The sequence below is a fragment of the Phocoena phocoena genome, chromosome 3, assembly GCF_963924675.1.
Source record: "Phocoena phocoena chromosome 3, mPhoPho1.1, whole genome shotgun sequence".
Classification (NCBI taxonomy): Eukaryota; Metazoa; Chordata; class Mammalia; order Artiodactyla; family Phocoenidae; genus Phocoena; species Phocoena phocoena.
The window spans coordinates 6,500,491-6,522,045 of NC_089221.1; the positions used below are offsets into that span (position 1 = coordinate 6,500,491).

The 21,555-nt window shown below is 46.2% G+C and overlaps 1 protein-coding gene across 2 annotated transcripts in view; it reads left to right on the forward strand.

Moving 5' to 3' along the window:
* ADCY2 (adenylate cyclase 2) overlaps window positions 1-21,555 on the forward strand; it is a 449,171-nt gene that overhangs the window by 418,691 nt on the left and 8,925 nt on the right. For both annotated transcript variants that reach the window (XM_065875257.1, XM_065875258.1), the window contains exons 21-22: window positions 6,262-6,408; window positions 8,127-8,234. In XM_065875257.1, the coding sequence (XP_065731329.1) occupies window positions 6,262-6,408; window positions 8,127-8,234 (255 nt within the window). The remainder of the gene's footprint in view (window positions 1-6,261; window positions 6,409-8,126; window positions 8,235-21,555) is intronic.

Consider the following 21,555-nt stretch of genomic DNA (forward strand, 5'->3'; position numbering starts at 1 on the left):
CCAGGCAGGCTGAGGTGTTTGACCTCCTCTGTTTAATAGCGTGGACATGGTCCAGGCTGCTGGCCCCCCTCACTGTCAGGGCCGTATTGATGCGCCCTGCATGCACGCGCGTGTGCACTCTTTATCTCTCTCTCTCTCTCTCTCTCTCTCTCTCTCTCTCTCTCTCTCTCCCTCTCCCTCTCCCTCTCTCCCTCTCTCCCTCTCTCCCTCTCTCCCTCTCTCCCTCTCTCCCTCTCTCCCTCTCTCCCTCTCTCCCTCTCTCCCTCCCCCTGTCTCCTTCCCTAATTCCTCTGCGAGGGAAAGTTCTGCCCATCGTCAAACACGCGGATCCTGGAAGAGGATTATTTCTGGAGGATTCCAGACCCAAACTGGGCGTGACAGAGCACAGTCAACGCTGGGACAAGAAGGGTTCCTGGACTCTGGCCAGCTTTCCTGACCCACTGGGCCCTGCTTGGCCATTGAGAGCAAAGCGATTGTCCCGGGCCTGGCACTTCTTAGTTGTGGGACCTCGGGCTCCATCCTCACAGAGGCTATAACTAATTTCAAAAGCGATAATTCATGCGAAACTTTTAGAGCAGTGCCTGGCATTCAGGAAACACTCAATTTTAGTCATCTTTGAAGCAAATATCCCAAACTTATGCAAAACTTGAGAACACCGCCTCCTGGAACTTATCAATATGTGTCACGGGAGGCGCCTTCCCACAGCTTTTCAGGGCCTGACTAGCGTGGACAGCAAAACGCACATAATCGCTTTGCGCTGTACCCTCATCTGATGGCATCACCTCCCTCGCTCCTTCTCTGTGGTGTGGGCTGAGCACTCACAGCTTCTGAATGCAGAGGCTGGACCAGGGTTATTTTTAAAGCATGCGGTAGACAGGAGTGTGGCTTTCAGTCCCACAGTAATGGTTAATGTTCCATGGTTTTCTGGAACATTCCTTGGAAACATGACCTATGACCTTGGCCAGGACCCATGTTCACAAAGAGCCTTTTGATTCTCCTACCCGTCGCATGCACTTACAGAGGAAACTCGTTTTCCTTCAGAAATACAGAGTAAAGAATGATTTAATCACGATAATTCCGAAAAGATCTTTTATTTCTATTTAAAACTGTTCACTGCACCTGTGTCCCGGGCCTGTGGGCAGAGAGCTGCTGTGTCCACCTTTGCGAGCCCTCTTCTTCCTCCCTCAGGGCACTGGTTTTACTCAAAACATCCTCAAGCTTCTCCACCAGCTGCTGACTGTCCTGACCAGGTCCAGGCCCTCAAGCCGTTCAGACCCTGGTACAGAGATCTGTGGCCCAGACAGAGCCCCACTGGTTTACAAAGCCTACTCTCCAGATGGCTGTGTTTTGGCAGGAACATGCCAGAAAGGTCCCTTGAACAGATGTCCCAGCCAGCTTTGGTCACTTGTTGAAAAGACTGCATTTTGTCGACCCTTTGCCGAGTCCCCGGTGGTCAGGGTTATGTGTGATTCTGAGCCACGCAGCCTCACTGCGGGAGAGCTGAGCCTTGATCAAAACAAGACACAGGTGTCAATGCGGGTACAGGGGAATTTGCCAGGCACACAAACGCTCCCCCTTCTCAGCTAACCTCCCAACACCCAGGCAGCTCCCTCAACGCATTCCTTACAGAGTCAGGCTAGAAAGCCACAGGTTTTCAGAGATGCTTTTGTGCTCGCCTGAATAAATTAGGTGTTAGCTGACAACTGGGGACGGAGGGGGGATGTGAAAGGTGGGAGGATCACTATGGCCTCCTCACTATGGCCTGAGTCAGCAGGAGAAAGCGCTGGTCCCGGAGTTTGGAGCCCCAAGCTAGTGGCAAGTTCCGGCAACTTCCTAGGGCACACCAAGCAGACGTCTCCACACCTGGGTGCAAGCAGCACCAACCACACTTTGTTTTCCTGTCCTTGTATTTGCACTCTCTCTCCAACTAGACTCGAAGCTCCTTAGAGCAGGGCTTGCGTTGTCCGTCTCTGTGACCCCATTACCTGCTATGAAGCCTGGCACCTGGCAGGCCCTCATGGGGGGCTGTGCGTGCCTGTGTGTCTATGTAACAGCACGCTAAAGTGAATGTCAGCCCATGAGCCCAAGAGACAGTAGGTGTCATATTCCAAAAGGGGTGCTAAAGAGTGTGCAGAATTTACAAATGCAAGAGCTACACAGCTCTCGATCCTTCACTCTCAGGGACACGAGGGCTGAGAGAGCAGAGGTTGGACAAGGGATTTGGGACAGAATATAGTGAGAAGCGAGCCCCCTCCTAAAGGGACATGGGGAATCCTCCCTTTACTTCTTGCCTCATAAATAGACCATAGCCACTCAGCTTGGGATGTGTACCTACAACTTGGGCCCCTATGTGGTCCTGGGGCAGCAACTCCATCTGGGGGACACAGATGACATGTAGTTTCCTGAATGCAGAGGGCAGGGGCTTATTGGAGTGTCTGGCCCAAGAGAGTTGGGGGCTGCAGGTGGGGATGTAATGGGACTGTGAGGGTTTGGGAGGGCAAAGCCTGCTGAATGTTTCCAGGGACCAAGCCAGAGAAAAACAGTTGGCATGGGGTCATTTTAGATCCTGTTTTGAAAAGCTGCTTGGAGTGGGGAATGGGCCCCAGGAGAGAAGCTAGAAGACTAACCAGAAAGCCCGGGGCAGAGAGAGTAGTCACAAGTAGGAGCGGAGTGTGTGGTCCAGATCAAGAGAACCTTGGCAGGATGTCCCATATTGGGGGGAAGTGACGGAGAGTCTTCAGATAACCCATGAAAATGTCCACCAGGTTTAAGTTCCCTGGGAGCATGATGTAGTTAATGGAACGCGTCCCTCCTCCAACAGACCCTTCTTTCTTCCCCTGTTCTCCACCCCTGGGTGCTTTGGAAAACCTGGCTAGGCAGCTGGGGAGGGTCAGACCAGAAGCATGAGGAGGAGAGAGAGAGTAGAAGCCAACCGTGCCCCCTTCCCACCCTGCAGACACTCCTCCATCACCCAGCAGGCCCACACTGGGGAAGGAGAAAAGCCACACATTCCACTGGGGTCTGAGTTCTGACTTCTCGTTAGATTGGACACTTAAATTATTGATGAGAGGACTCCTGTTACCTGAGAATGACAAGAAGAGTCATGGGGTTGTCCCAAGTTTTCATCCAGAGTTGGGAAAGAACTGAAGTCCCGCTCAATAAACTGCAAAGGACAGTGTGCACAGAAATACAGCTGCTTTGTGATGATTCTGCCATAACTTGAGCTTGTTTTGCAGAATGGCTACATGTGAGTGAATGTTGAAATGGCATCTAAGTTTCCACTTCTAAAGCTCAGCGAGATTCTTGTTGGCATCTATGTTCTGGACAAGGGTCACCCGTGCTAGACCCTGAATTCCAAAATCTCCTCCAAGGCTTCCTACCTGCCCTACCCTCACCCCAGATCCTCTGGAAGTATAAGATAAGCTCGGGTCATCAGCCAATCAGCTTGTGGTTCTCTCTGGCCCCAAGCGCAACCCAAAGACCTGAGGGAACCTCTCATGAGTTTAGGGTATGGCTCTAAGCCCTGCATGTTTCATTAGCTCTAGTGAATTTGTAAAGCTTCCCATTTGTGAAGTTTCCCTGATTCTCAAGCGTAGCCCTGTGGAAGCCCTGAGCCAGGAACTAGGGGGTCAGAAATCCCCACTCACCCTTGGTGTTTCCTCAAAGCTCCAAGTGACCCATTTGTCAAAGAGGGTGGGTGAGCATTTTGCAGTCCAAGGCCCCAGTAGCACTCATGGCCTGTGGAGTGCCAGACCAGGACTCCAGAGATTAGTCCTGGTCCCTAAGTCAGTGGGAGCCTTGGTGTGTCACCAAACTCCCCTGACTTAACAATTCTTCATTTGTCCCGTGATTCTTAATCAAGGCTGCACAGCAGGAAAACTCATAGAGTTTTACAAAAAGATGCACATGCTTGGAGCCCACTCCAGGGGCAAGGTTCAGTTGGTCATTGGGCAGCCCAGGTGTCACCTTCTTGAAAGTCCCATTGGTGACTCTCCCAGGCATTCCTGTTTGAAGACCATGGAATTAAATGACCCATCAGACCTCTTCCAGCTCCAACAACCTAGGTGTCCTGGGGCAAGAGTTCAGAGGACAATTTTGAGTGTCAACCTGAAGATGTTTTATTAGACTCCAAACAAGTGTGGTTAAAATCAGCCCTCATATCCAAACTTTCAGTCAGTTCAGTCTTGCATTTCCTTATCTCCCATCCCCAGATACACTTAAAGACCCTAGGGGAAAGGAGAAAGGCAAAGTGACATGACCTACAAGTGATACGAGACCCCATGCTGCCCCAAGTCCAGGCAGCACCCTCTCTGGTCATCCAGGAAATGCAGGGTAAAGTATAAAGTGTAGCATTTATAAGAGTGACCTCTGCATCAGACTTGGTAACTGTGACCTTGGGAAAGTATTGTAACTGTTCTGTGCCTCAGTTTCCTCATCTGTAGATTGAGAATAAAAATACCAGCTTCCTAAGATTGTAGTCAGGGGCAAGTTAATGCTGGTGGAGAGTTCAGAGGGGTGGGCATCCTGGCATGCAGTGGGCACTCAGTCAGTGCTGGTGATTATTGTGTGTATTCTTGTCATCATCATCATTCCCCAGATGGTCACTCTGGCTGATGTCAGCAGACAGTGGAGAAATGCAGGGTACAGAAAATATATCCTTGCCTTGCTAGATGTAGCCCTTTTCCTTAAGAGTAGAGAAGTCAGTGGAGTTTATACTACTTTTATGAAACTGCCCTTTTTAACTAGAAGAGGCTTCTAGGGGCTTTTCTCTCCCCTATTACCCTGACACCCTGGCTGGGTCAGCATTACTGGAACCTAAGCTTGGCAATCATACATTCCACAGGTCGTCTTCTGAGGATATGAGTGTTCACAAAAACAACTTTTCAGAGAGGGGAAGTACAGGTCTGCGCAAAGAACCAAGTCAACCGTATTGGGAGCAGAATACAAAAGAAAAACCTTGATTCTATTTCTATTGTTCATGTATTTTATAGAGATTGTAAGGCAGTAGCAGAAGGCACTACCAGGTGGTTGGCCCTAAGAACAGGAAGATGACACAAGTCTGTCTTTCCCAGGAAGTGGTTGTGACCTGCCGTGGGTTGCCATTGCCCCGATGTGTGTGTCATGAGACGTCAGCGGAGGAAGAATGGTTTTTCTGAGAGGCCACCAAACCTTGGAGTTATGGTGCTGTTGAAGTGCTCACTCCCTGCTAAGGGATTCATCTGAGTGCTGCAGAGAGCAGAGCACACTGGTAACATCCACGTAGGGTAGATTCTTTCCATCCACCAGGCACACAGGAAACATCAGCCGCTAGCTTTCTTTCCTCCACTCAGAGGTCGCCATCTTGTGTGACAGAACTCTCCTCACATTTTCTGGTGGAGGGAGTGTTTCCCGTGATGCAGCATGCCCACATTGACGCCTGGCCATTCTGCCCGGGACAGGCCATCCAAGGGCCCTGATGCACCAGCACCAGTGAGAGAGCAGATCTTCCCGCCCAGGACCAGCCCCCATGCCCACATAATAACGCTTCCTTTAAGAAATCTCCACTGAACTTGAAGGTTTCACTATATGCTGGGGAAAATTATGTGTGGAAACACCTTGAAATTGTATTTACAAGACATTGTAATTTTCCTCTCTGAAAGTTTAGACTTTTAGTTTAGACTCTAGTCTATTTAAAAATAAAAGGAAATCCCGAACAAATATTTCTGGTGTCTAATACAATAGAATAAGTAGCCTGAGGAATTTCGCTAGTTCTCTCTGGTGTAATTCAGAAGTAACATGATGAGTTTCATCTACTCCTTTCAGGACAGGCTGAAGAGGAAAATTCATGAAGCCTTCAATCCAAAGAATGTAGCCATAATGAGTCACTTTAGGACAATATAGTAGCTTGGGAAATCGTTTTGTTTCCCTTTAGTTGTTAAAAGAATGTTATTGTTGTTTTTTCCTAAGTGAGAAGTCTATAGTCTCTTGTCATTGTCTACGATAGAGATAGCAGAGAGGGGTAACCGGAAGGGCACCTCATACTAACTGGTAGTGACAGTGGGAGTGCAGTGTTGACGATTCTCAGCCTGCATCCAGCTCACTAGAAGCCTTCACCTGTGATCAATGGCCAGTGCCTAAAATGGGCCTGGGACCAGGGTGGAGCAGGTGGAGTGGACCCTAGGTGATTTCTTTACCAGTCTTAACGTAAAGAAACACTTCCATTAGGAGCATGTTTGCTTAAAAGGTTTCCTAGTGCTCAGCTCTTCCTTTTCTCCTGGGCAGGATTTATACCACCAGTCCTATGACTGTGTCTGCGTCATGTTTGCCTCCATTCCGGATTTCAAAGAATTCTATACAGAATCGGATGTGAACAAGGAGGGCTTGGAATGCCTTCGGCTCCTAAACGAGATCATTGCCGACTTTGACGATGTACGTACTTACCCTTGATGGGCAGGGCTGGCCCCAGTCCCATCCTTTGGTGTTCCTCTGGACTGGCACATTTGAAGTTAGTCCAACATCATGGCATATCTTAAAACTTGTCCTTTGACAAAATTTCTGGTCATTGGCATTAAGCTTTTTTGCTCTATTTAGGTCACTGACTAATTTTGGTGAGGCAAACACATATTATTTTTAAAGCTAATATGATTTCTATAAACAACTACCAAAATCTGTTCCATAAAATATCTCTCCAGCATGCCCATGAATTTTCTTGAAAGGCTTGAACTCCAAGGAAAATACTTGCCCATCTCTTTATACATAAAAAAGATAGTAGATTATTTGCATGTGTGCCTGTGCAAACTCCAAGGTCTATGTCAGATATCAATTTGAAGTGTACATGGATGGCATGCTTTATTATTGAAAAAGCAATATGAATGTGGTAGAATATATTTTAGAAGGGACAAAGTGTACATCTTAGGTATTGGAATAGGTGTCAATTTTCAATTTTCTGCCTACAAAGGAAACAATGCACTTTGTTTTCTAGTAAGAACAAACAGACCTCTGGTTTGAAAGATATTGTTGTTATACCATTTTTAACAATATTTTGCAAATATAGGAAAATTGACATCAGTGAACATAGGTTCATCATGATTGATGGAATTTTGAAACACAGTGATGAAATTATATAATATGATGGTTTCAGGCCAACCTTCTAAGCGTCTTGTGGGACCTGTGCATTTCTCTGCTACCACCACTGTCACCATGAGGTTGAATCAAGACTCATGGTGAAGTAATGACAAGTAGAGATTTTCACTGTTGTGCAGGGTTCACAGTGAAAAATGTTGGCACATTTCCTCCAGCTGCCCCTCGGTAAAATAAATGCTCTCTAGCACTAGTGACCATTCTTTCAGGTTGGATTGCTCATGGAGATGTGATCATGGGATTTGCTCACTTATCTTAGATTCTCTGACATGTGATCTTGAGCGAATCTCCTCTGAAAGCAGGAGTACCAAGGAAGGGTCTAGAAGATGTTCCCAGTCTTCTGTTCGTACCTTTGTCCTGCTGAGCAGATACGGAACCTTCCAGAGTTTCCTTCATTTGCTCTCTCCATCCAGTCTTTCCCTTTCCTACAGCTTCTTATTTTTACCTTTCCTCCATCCCACCCCAAGGTCTAACGTAGTAGATGAGGAGGACCCCAGTAGGAAACTGATTACTGGTGCCAGAAACTGGGGCAAAGAATATTACGGTCAGGGCTGATGAGAGGGGCCATTTATTCCCTCCACTCCAGGTTTTCAGAGGGCAAAAGTCAATCCTCAGCACTACAGTTGATCATAATTCACCCTCACCATGCAGGGAAGACCTCACTCTCTGAATCATGATTTTATATTTAGACCTTTCAAACACAGAGTGGGGAAGTTTATTTGAGGCCATTATCACTCACATCATAATTTATCCCGTTTCCTTCACTAGCAAATTCTAAAAGGTAATTCATGTTAGCTGGAAGTAAATCGTTATACTGCATATCTTTCCAAGGACATGCCCTTTGTGAGATGCGTGAATGTTCTTTCCCCACGATGCCCAAGGTCGAAGGGTGAATAATCCGTATCATGTTCCTGTGACTGAACTAGGATTGGAGAATGTCTCTAGAAAATGCTTGGCCTGGGGTCAGCAGCCGACTGAGTAACTGTGTGATTGTCATTGCCCCCCAGCTGCTGTCCAAGCCAAAGTTCAGTGGAGTTGAAAAGATCAAGACCATCGGCAGCACGTACATGGCGGCGACGGGTCTGAGTGCCGTGCCCAGCCAGGAGCACGCCCAGGTACACACGTGTCAGCCACACCCAGCACACGTGAGCCTCAGCTCTGCCCACAGGTCATCCTGGGACCAAAACAGTGACCCATACACTGAATTGCAGGCACAACCCAGACCTCAGTGATTAAGGTCTCATGAGAAAAGATGAGAATTCTGGAGGCTTCTGAGGGTCTGTTCACAAAACTTCTTTCTCTGGCAGACAAGGTAGAAAAAAAACCACCAGTCTGGTAGCTGCCTGATACCAGATAAATAGACAAGAAAGTTGATTAGAGCTGTTTATTTAAAGGTGACTCATTATGGGAGGGCTCCTGGTCTTTTGATTTAAAACAACGTGGTCAAAAACATGCTGACCACCCAGAAATTTGGTTGAAAAGGTGATTTGGTCAAAATTGAGTATCTTCAATCAACTAGGGTTTTTGAGGGGGGTTTTCTGTTATGTTGTGTTTTATTTCTGTGTGTGTGTGTGTGTAGATATACTTTGTTTTTGTTTCTCTTTTGGCCATGCCGTGTGGCACGTGGGATCTTAGTTCCCCGACCAGGGATCAAACCCGTGCCCTCTGAATTGGGAGCACAGAGTCTTAACCACTGGACCACCAGGAAAGTCCCTAGATATGGTTTGTTAACTTGTGGGTCAATAACAAGACCCCTTTCCCGTCGGGACAGTGGGCTCCCTGACGTGCACTGGCTTGTTTGACGCAAGGCAGAGGTGGTGGGTGCGGCACAGAGGGATGAAACTTACCAGAGCACAGCTTGCTGGAGGTGGTTGGATTCCCCCAAGGAGAGGAAGAGCTCAGCCATTCCCCGACCCCCGTGTGTCTAGCTTCCCTCCAACCCCACCACCTCCCACAGGCAACCAAGAGAGGGACAGAGGGGCAGCAGCTTGCTCAGACAGAGTCCACCCTCCGGAGCATCAGGAGAGGGTCCTCTTCTCTTAACATTCGTGAGCAGAGACGAAAACATGAAACGTCGGACTCAAGATTAACCCTAGCATTTTTCTGAGTGAGTGGGGTAATATATGTCCCTTCTACTCAGGTGTTGCTTCCAGATTATTATTTTTTTCATGGGTATGAATTACTTTAGTAATAAGGAAAAGTAAAACAAACAAGCAATAAAAGAAAACTTAGAAGAATCGTAAGTTTTGAGAAGTACCGTTCCAAGCAATCTTGACGCCTGACACAAAAGGAAAAATGGACACCCCTGTTTACGTGGTGCTGTGTATCTTTCAGGGTTGGGTTTTTATTGCCAGAACATTCAAGTGTTGAAAAACTATTGGAAAATTGGACAATAAAGGTATTAAAATGTACAACATTGTTTTAATTCTAAATATCTTATTTTTACCCAAGACAGAACTAATTAGATTTTTACTGTCCTGGCTTTAATGGAAGAAAACTTAATCCTTTTCAGCATCTTTAATGTTCTGAAAAAAATTAACCATTAAAAATAACATAAAATTATGTACACAGGGACAGACATTTTTCCTGTTGCCTCGGGCTCTAAGACGCCCAGCACAGCACTGTCAGAAACTGATTAGTGAGCTCAGCTGCCGTAGTGAAGGCTGGGCAGCTTCAACAACAGAGAATTATTTTCTCACAGCTCTGGAGGCTGGAAGTCCCAGATCAAGGTCCTGCGGGATGCGGTTCATGTGAGGGCTGTCTTTCTGGCTTGTTGCTGGCTGCCCTTTTGCTATGTCCTCACAAAGCAGAGAGAGAGCCATCTCGTGGGTATGGCTTCCAGATATGAATTTGAGGGGGATCTGTGCAGTCCACAGCCCCTATCTTTCTTTAAATTTCAGTGTTTTACTTCTTTCTGGATTTGTCTGCATTAATTTTGATTTTCTAAACATTGCACTAGGATATTATTTCTCATGATGGTTGAGTTTTTCAGTGCCCCCTTAAGTTTTGCAGCTGAGGTGAGTGCCTCACTCTTCTCACCCTAATCCCAGCCCCAATTCTGAGGCCTCTCAGCTGACCTCCTCTTGTGGCCCATTTAGGGCACTTGACAAAATCACACCTGCTCCAGAACTTAGCTAGCAACAGCCACTTATGGAACCCTTGGCAGGGATGCTCAGAGGCACATGAAGACCCATTCAGCATTCAGCGTCTGTGCCGGGCCCATCCTCCATCACCCCTCCATCATCATTCCTCCATCATACCTCGATCATCCCTCCTTCATCCCTCCATCATCCCTCCATCACCCCTCCATGATCCCTCCTCCATCCCACAATCACCCTCCATCATCCCTCCATCACCCCTTCATCACTCCTCCATGACTCCTCCATCATCCTACCATCATCCCTCCATCACCGCTCCAACATTCTTCCATCATTCATCCATCACCCCTCCTTCATCCCTCCATCATCCCTCCATCATCCCTCCTTCATCCCTCCATCACCCAACATCACTCCTCCATCATTCCTACATCATTCCTCCATCATCCCTCCTTCATCCTTCTATCATCCCTCCATCATCCCTTCTTCATCCCTCCATCATCCCTCCTTCATCCCTCCTTCATCCCTCCTTCATCCCTCCATCACCCCTCCATCACTCCTCCATCATTCCTCCAACATCCCTTCTTCATCCCTCCATCAGCCCTCCATCACTCCTCTATCATTCCTCCATCATCCTTCCTTCAGCCCTCCATCATCCCTCCTTCATCCTTCCATCATCCCTCCATCATCCCTACAGCCAGGCTCCCTGGTCTCGACTCTGTCACCACCAGACCCTGGTCTCCTGGATCTTCAACAAATGTCTTCAGGCCTCTCCTCCCCCTTCCCATAGGCACAATTTTTGGATGGCTTGTCCTTATCTACTGCCTTTATTTTTCACCTTCTCCTTCTGTGCTAACCCTCACCAATGCGGATGTCAGAAATTCCACTCCAAAAGATCAGGAAGTACTTCGAAATTCCAAAATCCAAGTCGGATTTGCATTCCCCAAGCGATCATTCTCTGTGTCCTGTCTGTGGCCTCTGATATCGCCAGCCATCACCTTCGCCCAGAAGTCCTCTTCTCCCTCAGCTTCTGGTTTCTTCTCTTTAGTGAATCCTGCCTGAGGTCTTCCTCTGTGGACATTTCCATGTTCTTTCCCCAACCCTTCCCCTCCATCAGGGATCTCAGCTAAGACTTGCTCCACCAGCCTGTATATCCGACCGCTGACAAAACCATCATCCACCTTCCTGACCATTAGGCCAAGCTTGGAGCTCACGTTTCCAGCTTTCCACAGACACCCAGCTTGCTCACAGCACCCTCACCTTCCTCTTGTCCTCCGTACTCCCAGAACAGGGCCTCCACCATCTGCCTCCATGTCCCTGCTCTGACCCATCCCCTACCTCTCCCTACAGCTCCCTCATCAGCCCTCAGACGTGCACTGTGCGTCTGTGAAGACAAGCACCAAGTGCTACTCATACACCCTCCAGGAGGGGTGCACCCACCAGCTGCATCAGAGGCCCTGTGGTGGGTGCTATACATGGTCTCCAGACACCCGAGTGAGGGGCTGGAAATCTCCATTTCCACAGGTGATTCTGATGCACAGGAAGACACCCTGTGTTCAGATCTCACCCATCAGCCGTGCCAAGGCTCCCGCTTTCATAGGAGCCTCTCCTGCACCCTGACCTGCTTTGGCCTCACCTGACCCTCTGTGTCTAGATCCTATTTCCTTTCCTCCCACGTGCTGCATATCATTTCCTGCTTTTGTTTAGACGTGTGTTTCTTGTCCAGCATCCAAATTATAGCAGGGGCCGTGTCTTATGTGGTGTTCCCCAAAGTCCCAGAAGGGGGCGCTGAACAGAGCGATTGCCCATGTCTGTTCAATGAGTGATGGAGCAGCGCGTGGCCACATTGCTTCCCAGCCCAGCCTCTCGCGTCCTTCCCGCCATTTTACAATCCTACTCCTCCCCGTGCAAACGTGCTCTTTTTTTTCTCCTACCATTTTTGAAAACTTAATAAATGCCTCCTGAGTCTTTACTTTTAACAAGCCTAAGAGACACCCCAACCCGAGCCCATTTTACAGATGGAGAAACTGAGGCACAGCAGTGCAGTAACTTGCCCAAGGTCATAGAACAGGGCTATAGAACAGGGCTGCAGACCCGGGCACTCTGGGTGCAAGGCTCACCTCCCTCCGCCCACAGCTCTCGTGCTGCTTCACCCCCTCCTCTTCTTCCCCAGTCCCCCACCATGTTGGCTACTGCACCCACACGTTTGTACGCACACCATTCACCCAAGCACTCCTTCCACGGGTGCCCCACCCCTCCTGCCCTCATCACTGGCAGCCACAAAATCTGCCTTCTCAGCTACCCTTGAGCTGCATCCTGACAGCCACCACTGTTAATACATGAGTATTTACCTTCACGGTAGAGTGGAAGGAGCGTGGCTTTCACGTGAGACTGCTCAGTCCTTGCCATGGCAGCTAAGCTTTCTGCACATTAGTGTCCTTTTGTATATAGTGGGGATCCCACTCATTTCCTGAGGCTGTGGGGAAGACATTAATATGCAAAATGCTCCACGGGCAGAGTGGGTAATAAAAATGATAATAGTGGTAATAATACAGTTGTGGTTTGTACACTGTTTCACGTATGGATACCATCGCTTCCTCCCGCAGAATAGGTAAAAGGGTTTGGGGACACAAATGAAATATGGCATCAGGTCCATGTAGGGAGCTTTTACTCAATACGAGCTATTTTTATTTAGAACATTTAATTAGAATCTTGGTAAGATCATCCTAGAAATATTTTGAAATTCAGTGAAAATCTGAAAGGAAAGTTCATTATGTTTGATTGGGGGCATAGCATGCTTGAGAAATAATAATATGGATGTAGTCTTTATGAAAAAATGAATGTCCCTTTTGCCTTTTGCAGCCTACCTACTTATCTCTCTAGTTAAAACCAAAAAACTTTCCATTTATTGTTTACAAACAAAAAATGTTCTATTTATTATTTAGCCAAATATTTAGTTTGGCAACAAACATATTCAACACAGCCAGATATTTAGTTTGGCAAAATATATTGGGTTTCTCAAGGATGCATGTGTTTTTCTTAAATCCAAAAAGAGGCAGAGCTGTCTAGATAGAAGCAGCCTTTTGAAAGTCAGCTTTTATTTGTAATTACCTCCACATTTTCTACATGCCGGCACAGGCTACTTACCCACCGGGAAAAAGAATGCACAGGGGTCTATCAGCACCTACTCAGAGCAGGGCTTTCTATCTACCTTTGTTTTGCTTCATTTGTGTTAACTTAAGTGAAACAACACATTCTGATTTTAAGCTTAAAGACAACATGACTAGATGGTTGGTTGTATTATGTGTAACAACTGATTGTTGTTGAAAGAAGCGGGCATTTGTCAAAAAATGAAACATTACATGGAGAACAGGCTTGCATTCTGAGCCCGCTCTCGTAATCCCCGGAGCATGCACCTGAAAAGTACATGTTCCGCGATGGAATTCAGGGTTGATAGAAATGGGGAGCTTACGCACCCCAGAGGCACTTCATTTTAACGTCAGGATTTCACCACTTCCCAGACCCATAGCAGCCCCCTGCTCCTTCCCAGCCATGGCCTTTAGACCTCAAGCCATGATAGCACACTTGTGGTTACAGGTATGTTTTTCTTGACTTATGTAGACTTCTTATAAAAGGACATCTCACTAAAAAATAATCATCTCCAGTTTCTCCTGAAAATTGGTAGATCTCCGGATCTTCATTCCTGATGACAACAATCACCAGCTGAGAAGCAGCTGCCCCACCTTGGCACATTGTCCCCAGTTTACCACACTACTCACCCCTCCCTATTGCCTCATTCCCTCTGCTGCACTCTGGAGCCTCCCCTACTCGACCTCTCAAGGGACTCTGCCTGCCCTATCATTAAGGAAGTCCATCCTTCATGCCAGAATCAATGATTAAGGTCATCTCTGGTCTTATTATGTAAATTGGTTTTGATCTTTTTAATACAAATTTTACTGAGAACTTAAATATGTCAAAACCAAAGTACAGAGATGAAAACTTTCATGTAAACCCATACTTTGATTACACTATTGCTGTGATGAGCCTTACCTCTAGCTTTTACTCACCATTTCAAATAGAGTGATGCCCATTGCCAGCGACACTTTGGAAGAAGTGACTTGTGGTGCCAGAAGAATGGGGGGAGGGGAGAGGCAGAGAAGCAAGAGATAACAGGGAGCTTGTATTCCTATCAAGGTACGAGTGCTGGTGCTCATTAAAAAATTTTAAGCTTTGTATTATTGCTCTCTTTTTAATTATTTTTATTTTAAAAAGTTAAGTTATTTATTTTATTTTATTTTTTTTGCGTTACGCGGGCCTCTCACTGTTGTGGCCTCTCCTGTTACGGAGCACAGGCTCAGCGGCCATGGCTCACGGGCCCAGCTGCTCCACGACATGTGGGATCTTCCTGGACCGGGGCACGAACCCACATCCCCTGCATCGGCAGGCAGACTCTCAACTACTGCGCCACCAGGGAAGCCCTAAATTATTTATTTTAAATGAGTTTTTTATTTTATTTATTTATTCTATCAGAACAAATTTGACAGCAGGTTGTGGGCTAAGGGTAGTTACTAGTTTGTAAGCACTACCTCTCACTCTGTTTCTTGCTGAGTTGGCCCCATAGACACAACCGCTGTGGCTAGCACTAGGATTTCTAGGATTTCTCCATCATTCTTCTCCCTCCATCCCCCAAATAAGATCCCAGGCTCCAAGTGACCCATCTATGAGATTCCTACACTTACTCAGTTTATTAGCAAAACCGAGCTGACCGACAAAACAATGAGCAATAAACATTGCCCATCCACATTCACTGAGTCAGGCTAACGGTTCTGTCTCTGCCTGAGTTAGGAGCTGCCTGATTTGACTGTTTGGGATTTTATTTAGCTAGTAGGTCAACCAGCATAGATTTTCTTTACCTATTGGGGCGAGTGCCAATTACTTGTTAATGACTGCCCCTCTGTAACTGCCCTCCAGAGTTTATAGTCTGGAAAAAGTCATGTATGCAAACAGCAACTCCAATGCTAGGTAAGCCTGGGGATATTAGAGGTGTCTCAGCTGGGCTGCTATAAGAAATTACCATAGACTGGGTCATAAGCAACATTTATTTCTCACAGTTCTGGAAGCTGGGGAGTCTGAGATCAGGTCTGCAGATTTGGCATCTGGTGAGGGCCCTCTTTCTGGTTTGCAGACAGCCATCTTCTCTCTGTGTCCTCATTCGGTGCAGATGGAGAGCAGAGAGAGAGGAAGCAGCTCTCTCCTGTCTCTTCATATAAGGGCACGAATCCCATTCATGAGGGCTCCACCCATGTGACCTAATTACTTCCCCAAAGCTCCACCTCCTAATACCATCACACTGGGGATTAGGCTTCCTCATATGAATTTTGGTGAAACTTTAGGACACTCCACCAAGTTGATCAGGGAAGAAGTAAGGAATCATTCTCAGATCTTCTGCTGCCAGTTTCTCAGTAACTAAAGCATATGTTGAAACTCAAAACCATAGTTTCCTTTACTGGCAAAAGTAGAAAATAGTTTTGGTCTCTGCTGAAATGAAAAGCAATATCTCAGTGCTGTGTATTTTTGCACAAACACCAAAGCTATCGTGATGTAGGGTAAATGGAGAGAGAAATGCCCTCCTACTTTAATGCTACTAATAGGAAACAAACACTGAAGGAAGAACCATCACTCTTCGCTATACACACTGAGAACCTCAAAGATACTTAACATTTCAGACACTTAGATTGTTGTTGAAGCCATTCATCAATGTAGGTTGCTCAGTGTGTGGAAAGTGGGGGGAAGTACTAAACTAGGGCATAAAGCAATTCTTGCTAACATTTTCCTCCTAGAAGCTTTTCATGTCAAGCAGAGTGATGTGCTTCTCTAACCTATCATGAAGGAAACTAAATAAAACCTGAGCCTCAGGGATGCAGGCAGAATGTGTTGCCCATATGAATTCATTTCATCTTAACCACAAGCCTATGAGACTGGTAGGTATTGTTTCAATTCACAGATGAGGAAACTGAGCCCCAGAGAAGTTAAGTGACTCAGCCAAGGCCATGCAGCTGATGATTGTGGAACCTGGAGCTAGACCCAACTTTGTCTGACTCAAAAGTGCTGGCAATTATTTAGTGAACTTCCTGCTTTCAGACAAGCAGTGGTCACCATATAAACAATGAAAATAAAGAAACAAAGGAAATAAAGAAAGAGGTGAATGGGAGAAGCATGTCTGTGGGAGATGGACTTGGGAGCTGAGGAAGCAAGATGGAGGGGACTGTCTGAATCTCAGGTTTCCAGTTTAGGGATCTGAAATTGATGACACCATTAGCAAAAGTAGAAGAGTCAAGAATAAGAGCTGTTAATGGGAGATTAAATAGAAATAATAGTTTTAGACTTACAAGTTTGAGTTTTCAATAAGGCACCCAAGTAGAATTCCAGTCATCCACATGGGTGGTGGCCAGATCCATTAATGAGCAATGCTTGGATATAGTTTTCCATCAGCTGAATATCTCTTAGACGCATCATCCAACACAGCTGTCACCATTTTAGCAGCAAGACTATCAAGGAAAAATGCTTACCTACTTGTCTACATGTATGTGCCTATTTTATTTAAATCTCTCCCTTAAGAAGCTTACAAAAATGGATGCAATGCAAAAATATTTTTAAATTAATAAACTAACATGCAAGGAATATGAAAGATAAGATAGAAACAAAAATGAGGATGATGCAATAAAATGAAAATCAAATAGCAAAAGTTGTGACCACATTCAAGATGCACACGGGGAAGGAGGCAAGAGGGTGAAGTTTATTTGTCTGATGTTAAGTATTGATACCTCAGCTTTCTTTTTGTTTCCATTTGCATGGAATACCTTTTTCCATGCCCTCACTTTCAGTCTGAGTGTGTCTTTAGATTTGAAGTGAGTCTCTTGTAGGCAGCATATAAATGGATTTTTTTTGTAACCTATCAGCCACTCTGTGTCTTTTGATTGGAGTATTTAATCCATTTACATTTAGAGTAAATGAAGATTGAGGACCCTGGAGTCAGATTGCCCACCTGCAAAGCCTGGTTATTCCACTTACACAAGTTATTAACCTCTCTGGGTTTCCCTTTCCCATCTGCATAATGGGGATAAAGACAGGCACTCTTTCATGGGAATCGTTGTGAGGATTAAGTACTTGCATACATACACTATTGCTATTAATTGTTCCGAAATTTCCAGCAGCCAACACAAGTGCAGTGCTTTAGTGTTCATAAGGCGAGATCAAGTCACTCATTCATTAATATATTTGAAACCAAGCCACATCAGGCTGCAGCTGGATGCTCCACTGGGTCCCTGACCCAAGCTCTAACAAACAGGCCCTCAAAGCATTAGGATGGGTCTGTAGTGAACAGTGAGCTCAGTAACTTCCTTATGGAAAATGGTTTAACACATTGAGGGGGGAGGTTGTTAGCTAGAACATCTCTCTTTTTTTTTTTTTTTTTTTTTTTTTGCAGTATGCGGGCCTCTCACTGTTGTGGCCTCTCCCATTGCAGAGCACAGGCTCCAGACGCGCAGGCTCAGCGGCCATGGCTCACGGGCCCAGCCACTCCGCGGCATGTGGGATCTTCCTGGATCGGGGCATGAACCCGTGTCCCCCACATTGGCAGGTGGACTCTCAACCACTGCGCCACCAGGGAAGCCCTAGAACAGCTCTTAATGCATATTTTAATCAAATACATTCTTTGGTAGAGTGATATCAGGTGGAGAACATTGCGTCCAGTTTAATCCAAGTTCACTGGATACAGAGGAATCCACAGATGGCCCAGGAATCAGGCCATTTTCCATAAATATTATTTCATGCCTCTGAGTTTTGATGATAAACACTGGGAAGCTGTGGGTTCCAGTCCTGCTCTCCAAAAGGTGCCTGAAACTCAGATGCCCTGAGCTCCCAGGTGAAGGCCGATCTCCATGCTGGGACATGCAGCTTACCTGGTTGGGGTGACTCTCCTTCAGAGAGCTGTGAGGTCTGATCCGTTCTCCCAGGAGCCCCAGGCAGCAGAACTAAGTGCTCCTTAGACAGCAGTTCCAAATCTTCAGAATCAGATGAGCACCAAGACAGCAGGAACGCAGTGGACGTTTGATGGATAGAGGAAGGCGAGGAGGAAAGAGAGGAGAAGCCAGGAGCAGAGGCTTGTGTTAATTTCACCTCAGTCAATACCAGTCACTTGGGTTATAAAATAACCTCAATAAACATGCATTTACTTTATGCCACATTCCCTGCAGGTGAAACTTGCAAAACAAACAGCTTTCCAAGTGTGTTCCAGGAAACTGAATGAGTGGTCTCTCTGTGTAGCTAGAAGTCAGTTAAATATTTGGAGATGGGAGAAATTATTTGGATCATGGAAGAAAGAGCTGTTTCAGGCTGTCATCAAACATTTATCAAAAGTTCAGTTATAAGGACTTCTTGAAATGACCTGAGCTCTTCTAGAAACTGAGCATAATTTTCTCTAGGCTTTACTAAACCCTAATGAGTCCTTGACGTTGGATTTCAACCCCACTCCCAGAGCTCAGTCTCTTCATTTATCACTGAGGTCACATCAAACCCACAGTGGAAGCCTGCTGCCTGGAAACAGATTGGGCAGTCATTTATCAGGGAGAGAAGCTCATTTGCTGCACCTTGATTCCGTGAAAAGCAAACCATTTCTCCCACAGCCAGTCTGTTCTCCTTGCCAGGACTGTTGTAATTTTTACGGCACAGGATCCTGTCTGTTGATTTAACAGCTCATGCCTCCCGTCAAGGAGCAAGATGTTTTCCAACTGCCTGCATATACCTCCAAATCATGTCTTCCCCCTAAGTCATGAGACAAGAGATATTAGCAAGCTCCGATGGAAAAGTGTAACTGTTCTTAAGAAATGACTCTCTGCATTTCCACCAAAGTTAGCTGACAGTCTGCTTTGTGGTTCTAATATTTTAAATGGTTTGGTTTTGCTCCCACATTTTTAAGTTGCGGATTTATGGCAACAGTAGTATTTCATCCATCTTTTTCTAGAATGATACAATTCACTCGAGGAAAGGAAGGAAGAAATCTTTCTCTTAATTCCTCTTCCCCCTTCATATATATATAGATATAGATATAGATATAGATATAGATATGTATGTATGTATATATGTATGTATATATATGTGTGTGTGTATATATGTATATATATGTGTGTGTGTAAATAGGTATATATGTGTGTGTATATATGTATATATATGTGTGTGTATATGTATATATGTGTGTGTATATATGTATATATGTGTGTGTGTATGTATATATATGTGTGTGTGTGTGTATATGTATATATGTGTGTGTGTGTGTGTGTGTGTGTATAAAGTTCAGTGCAGTGGTCTCAATTGGGAGCAATTTTGTTCCCCAGGGCACATTTGGCAATGTCTGGAGACCGTTTTGGTTGTCACACTGGAAGGAGAGATGCTCTTGGCATCTAGTGGGCAGAGGCAGGGATGCTTCTCAACACCCTGCTGTGTGCAGGACACCCCCCAACAAAGATTGATCCCACCCAAATGTCAGCAGTGCCCAGGTTGGGAGACTTGCTTTAGTGCCATCCCCTTCACTGGCATTATTAGAAGGCCGTGTGGGTCATTGGACTGCCCTCTTGCCGTGTTCCTGTTTCCCTTAGCTGTTACCGTGGTTTTCTCCATCTTCTTGGCATCTTGAATGGGTGGGTTCTGTCTGTTTCCCTTCTCAGTCATCCCCACTGAAACCCTCAGAGTTGGTTTTTATCTTTACCCTCCATGGAGTATGCCCCCCACTGGTCACCAGGTGCCTCCTCTTCAAATGCCCCCAAGAGCTTTCTCCACCTCTGATTGAACTCCTCTGGGGCCCAGAGGGATGAACACCCGTCCCAGAAATCACAGCGCAAGACCCACGATGACTCCGTGTTCTGTCCTCTCAAGTATTTCCAGGGTCCTTTACTGACCCCCGCCCCGTCCCAGCTGAGGGCCTCCCCCAGGTCACCCCTCTGATATTTTGTTTCCATTTCTTCCCTTGGAGCCCTCGCCCACTGCAGCGGACACGTGAATGATTCCTCTGGGCGTGTGCTTCCCACGGGCGAATCCCTCGGCTTTGACCTTCCACCACAGCTGAGGACTCTCTCTCTCTTCCTCCCAGACATCATGCCCCGCTCGGCTACCCGACGGTCAACCGAAGTGTAGTCTCTCAATAGACATTTACTAAGTGCTTCTGCACCAGGCGCTTTGCTGTTGTGTGTGTCTACAGGTTAACAGAACATAGTCTCTGCCCTTGTGGAGCTCACAGACCAGGCAGGGAGACCAAAGAAAGACGGAGAGGACGTCCATACCCAGAGCCTGACGGCAGCTCCAGGGCTGCATTTCAGTTCAGCCTTACGAAGCTGTGTTCCAAACTATCCCCTGCACCTAACCACTCCAATAAAAATTAATTTAAAAAATAAATAAGCAAGCAAGCAAATAAATGATAAAATAAAATTATGCCCCAAAAAACTGGGGGACCTTCAGGACGTGTAAATGAATACATTTTTATAGGTTATATACAAATACTAATAAAGAATCTTTTTTTAAAAAATATAACCAAAAATAGAATTTTCAAAAGGATGAACTTCAAAAGTAAACACAAACAGAATAGGTGTTACAAATTAATGGTAAATGTGAATTAGTAACAGGAATCATAAAGGCAAATTAATAGTAAAAAGAAGTAGAAATTTCCACTTATCTTCATTGGAAATCTTGGACTTTTCCTTCAGCTCCATGTGGGTGATAACTCTCTATTCCTCAAGGGATGATAAACCACCCAGAGACCAGTAAAGGCAGAAAATGGTTAGCCCCTGTATAAGTCTGCCCAGGCTGCCATAACAAAGTAACACAGACTGGGCAGCTAAAACAACAGCCATTTATGTTCTCACAGTTCTGGAGGCCGGAAGTCTGAGATCAAGGTGCCGACAGGGAAGGTTTCTTCTGAGGCTTGTCTCCCGGGCCTGTAGAATGCCACCTTCTCACTGTGTCTTTTTTTTTTTTTTTTTTTTTGCGGTACGCGGGCCTCTCGCTGTCGTGGCCTCTCCCGTTGTGGAGCACAGGCTCCGGACGCGCAGGCTCAGCGGCCATGGCTCTCGGGCCCAGCCGCTCTGCGGCATGTGGGATCTTCCCGGACCCGGGCACGAACCCGTGTCCCCTGCATCGGCAGGCGGACTCTCAACCACTGCGCCACCAGGGAAGCCCTCTCACTGTGTCTTTACATGGTCTCTCTGGGTGTGTCTGTGTCCCAATCTCCTCTTCCTATAAGGACACCAGTCATACAAGATTGGTCATACTAATGACCTAATTTAATCTTAAT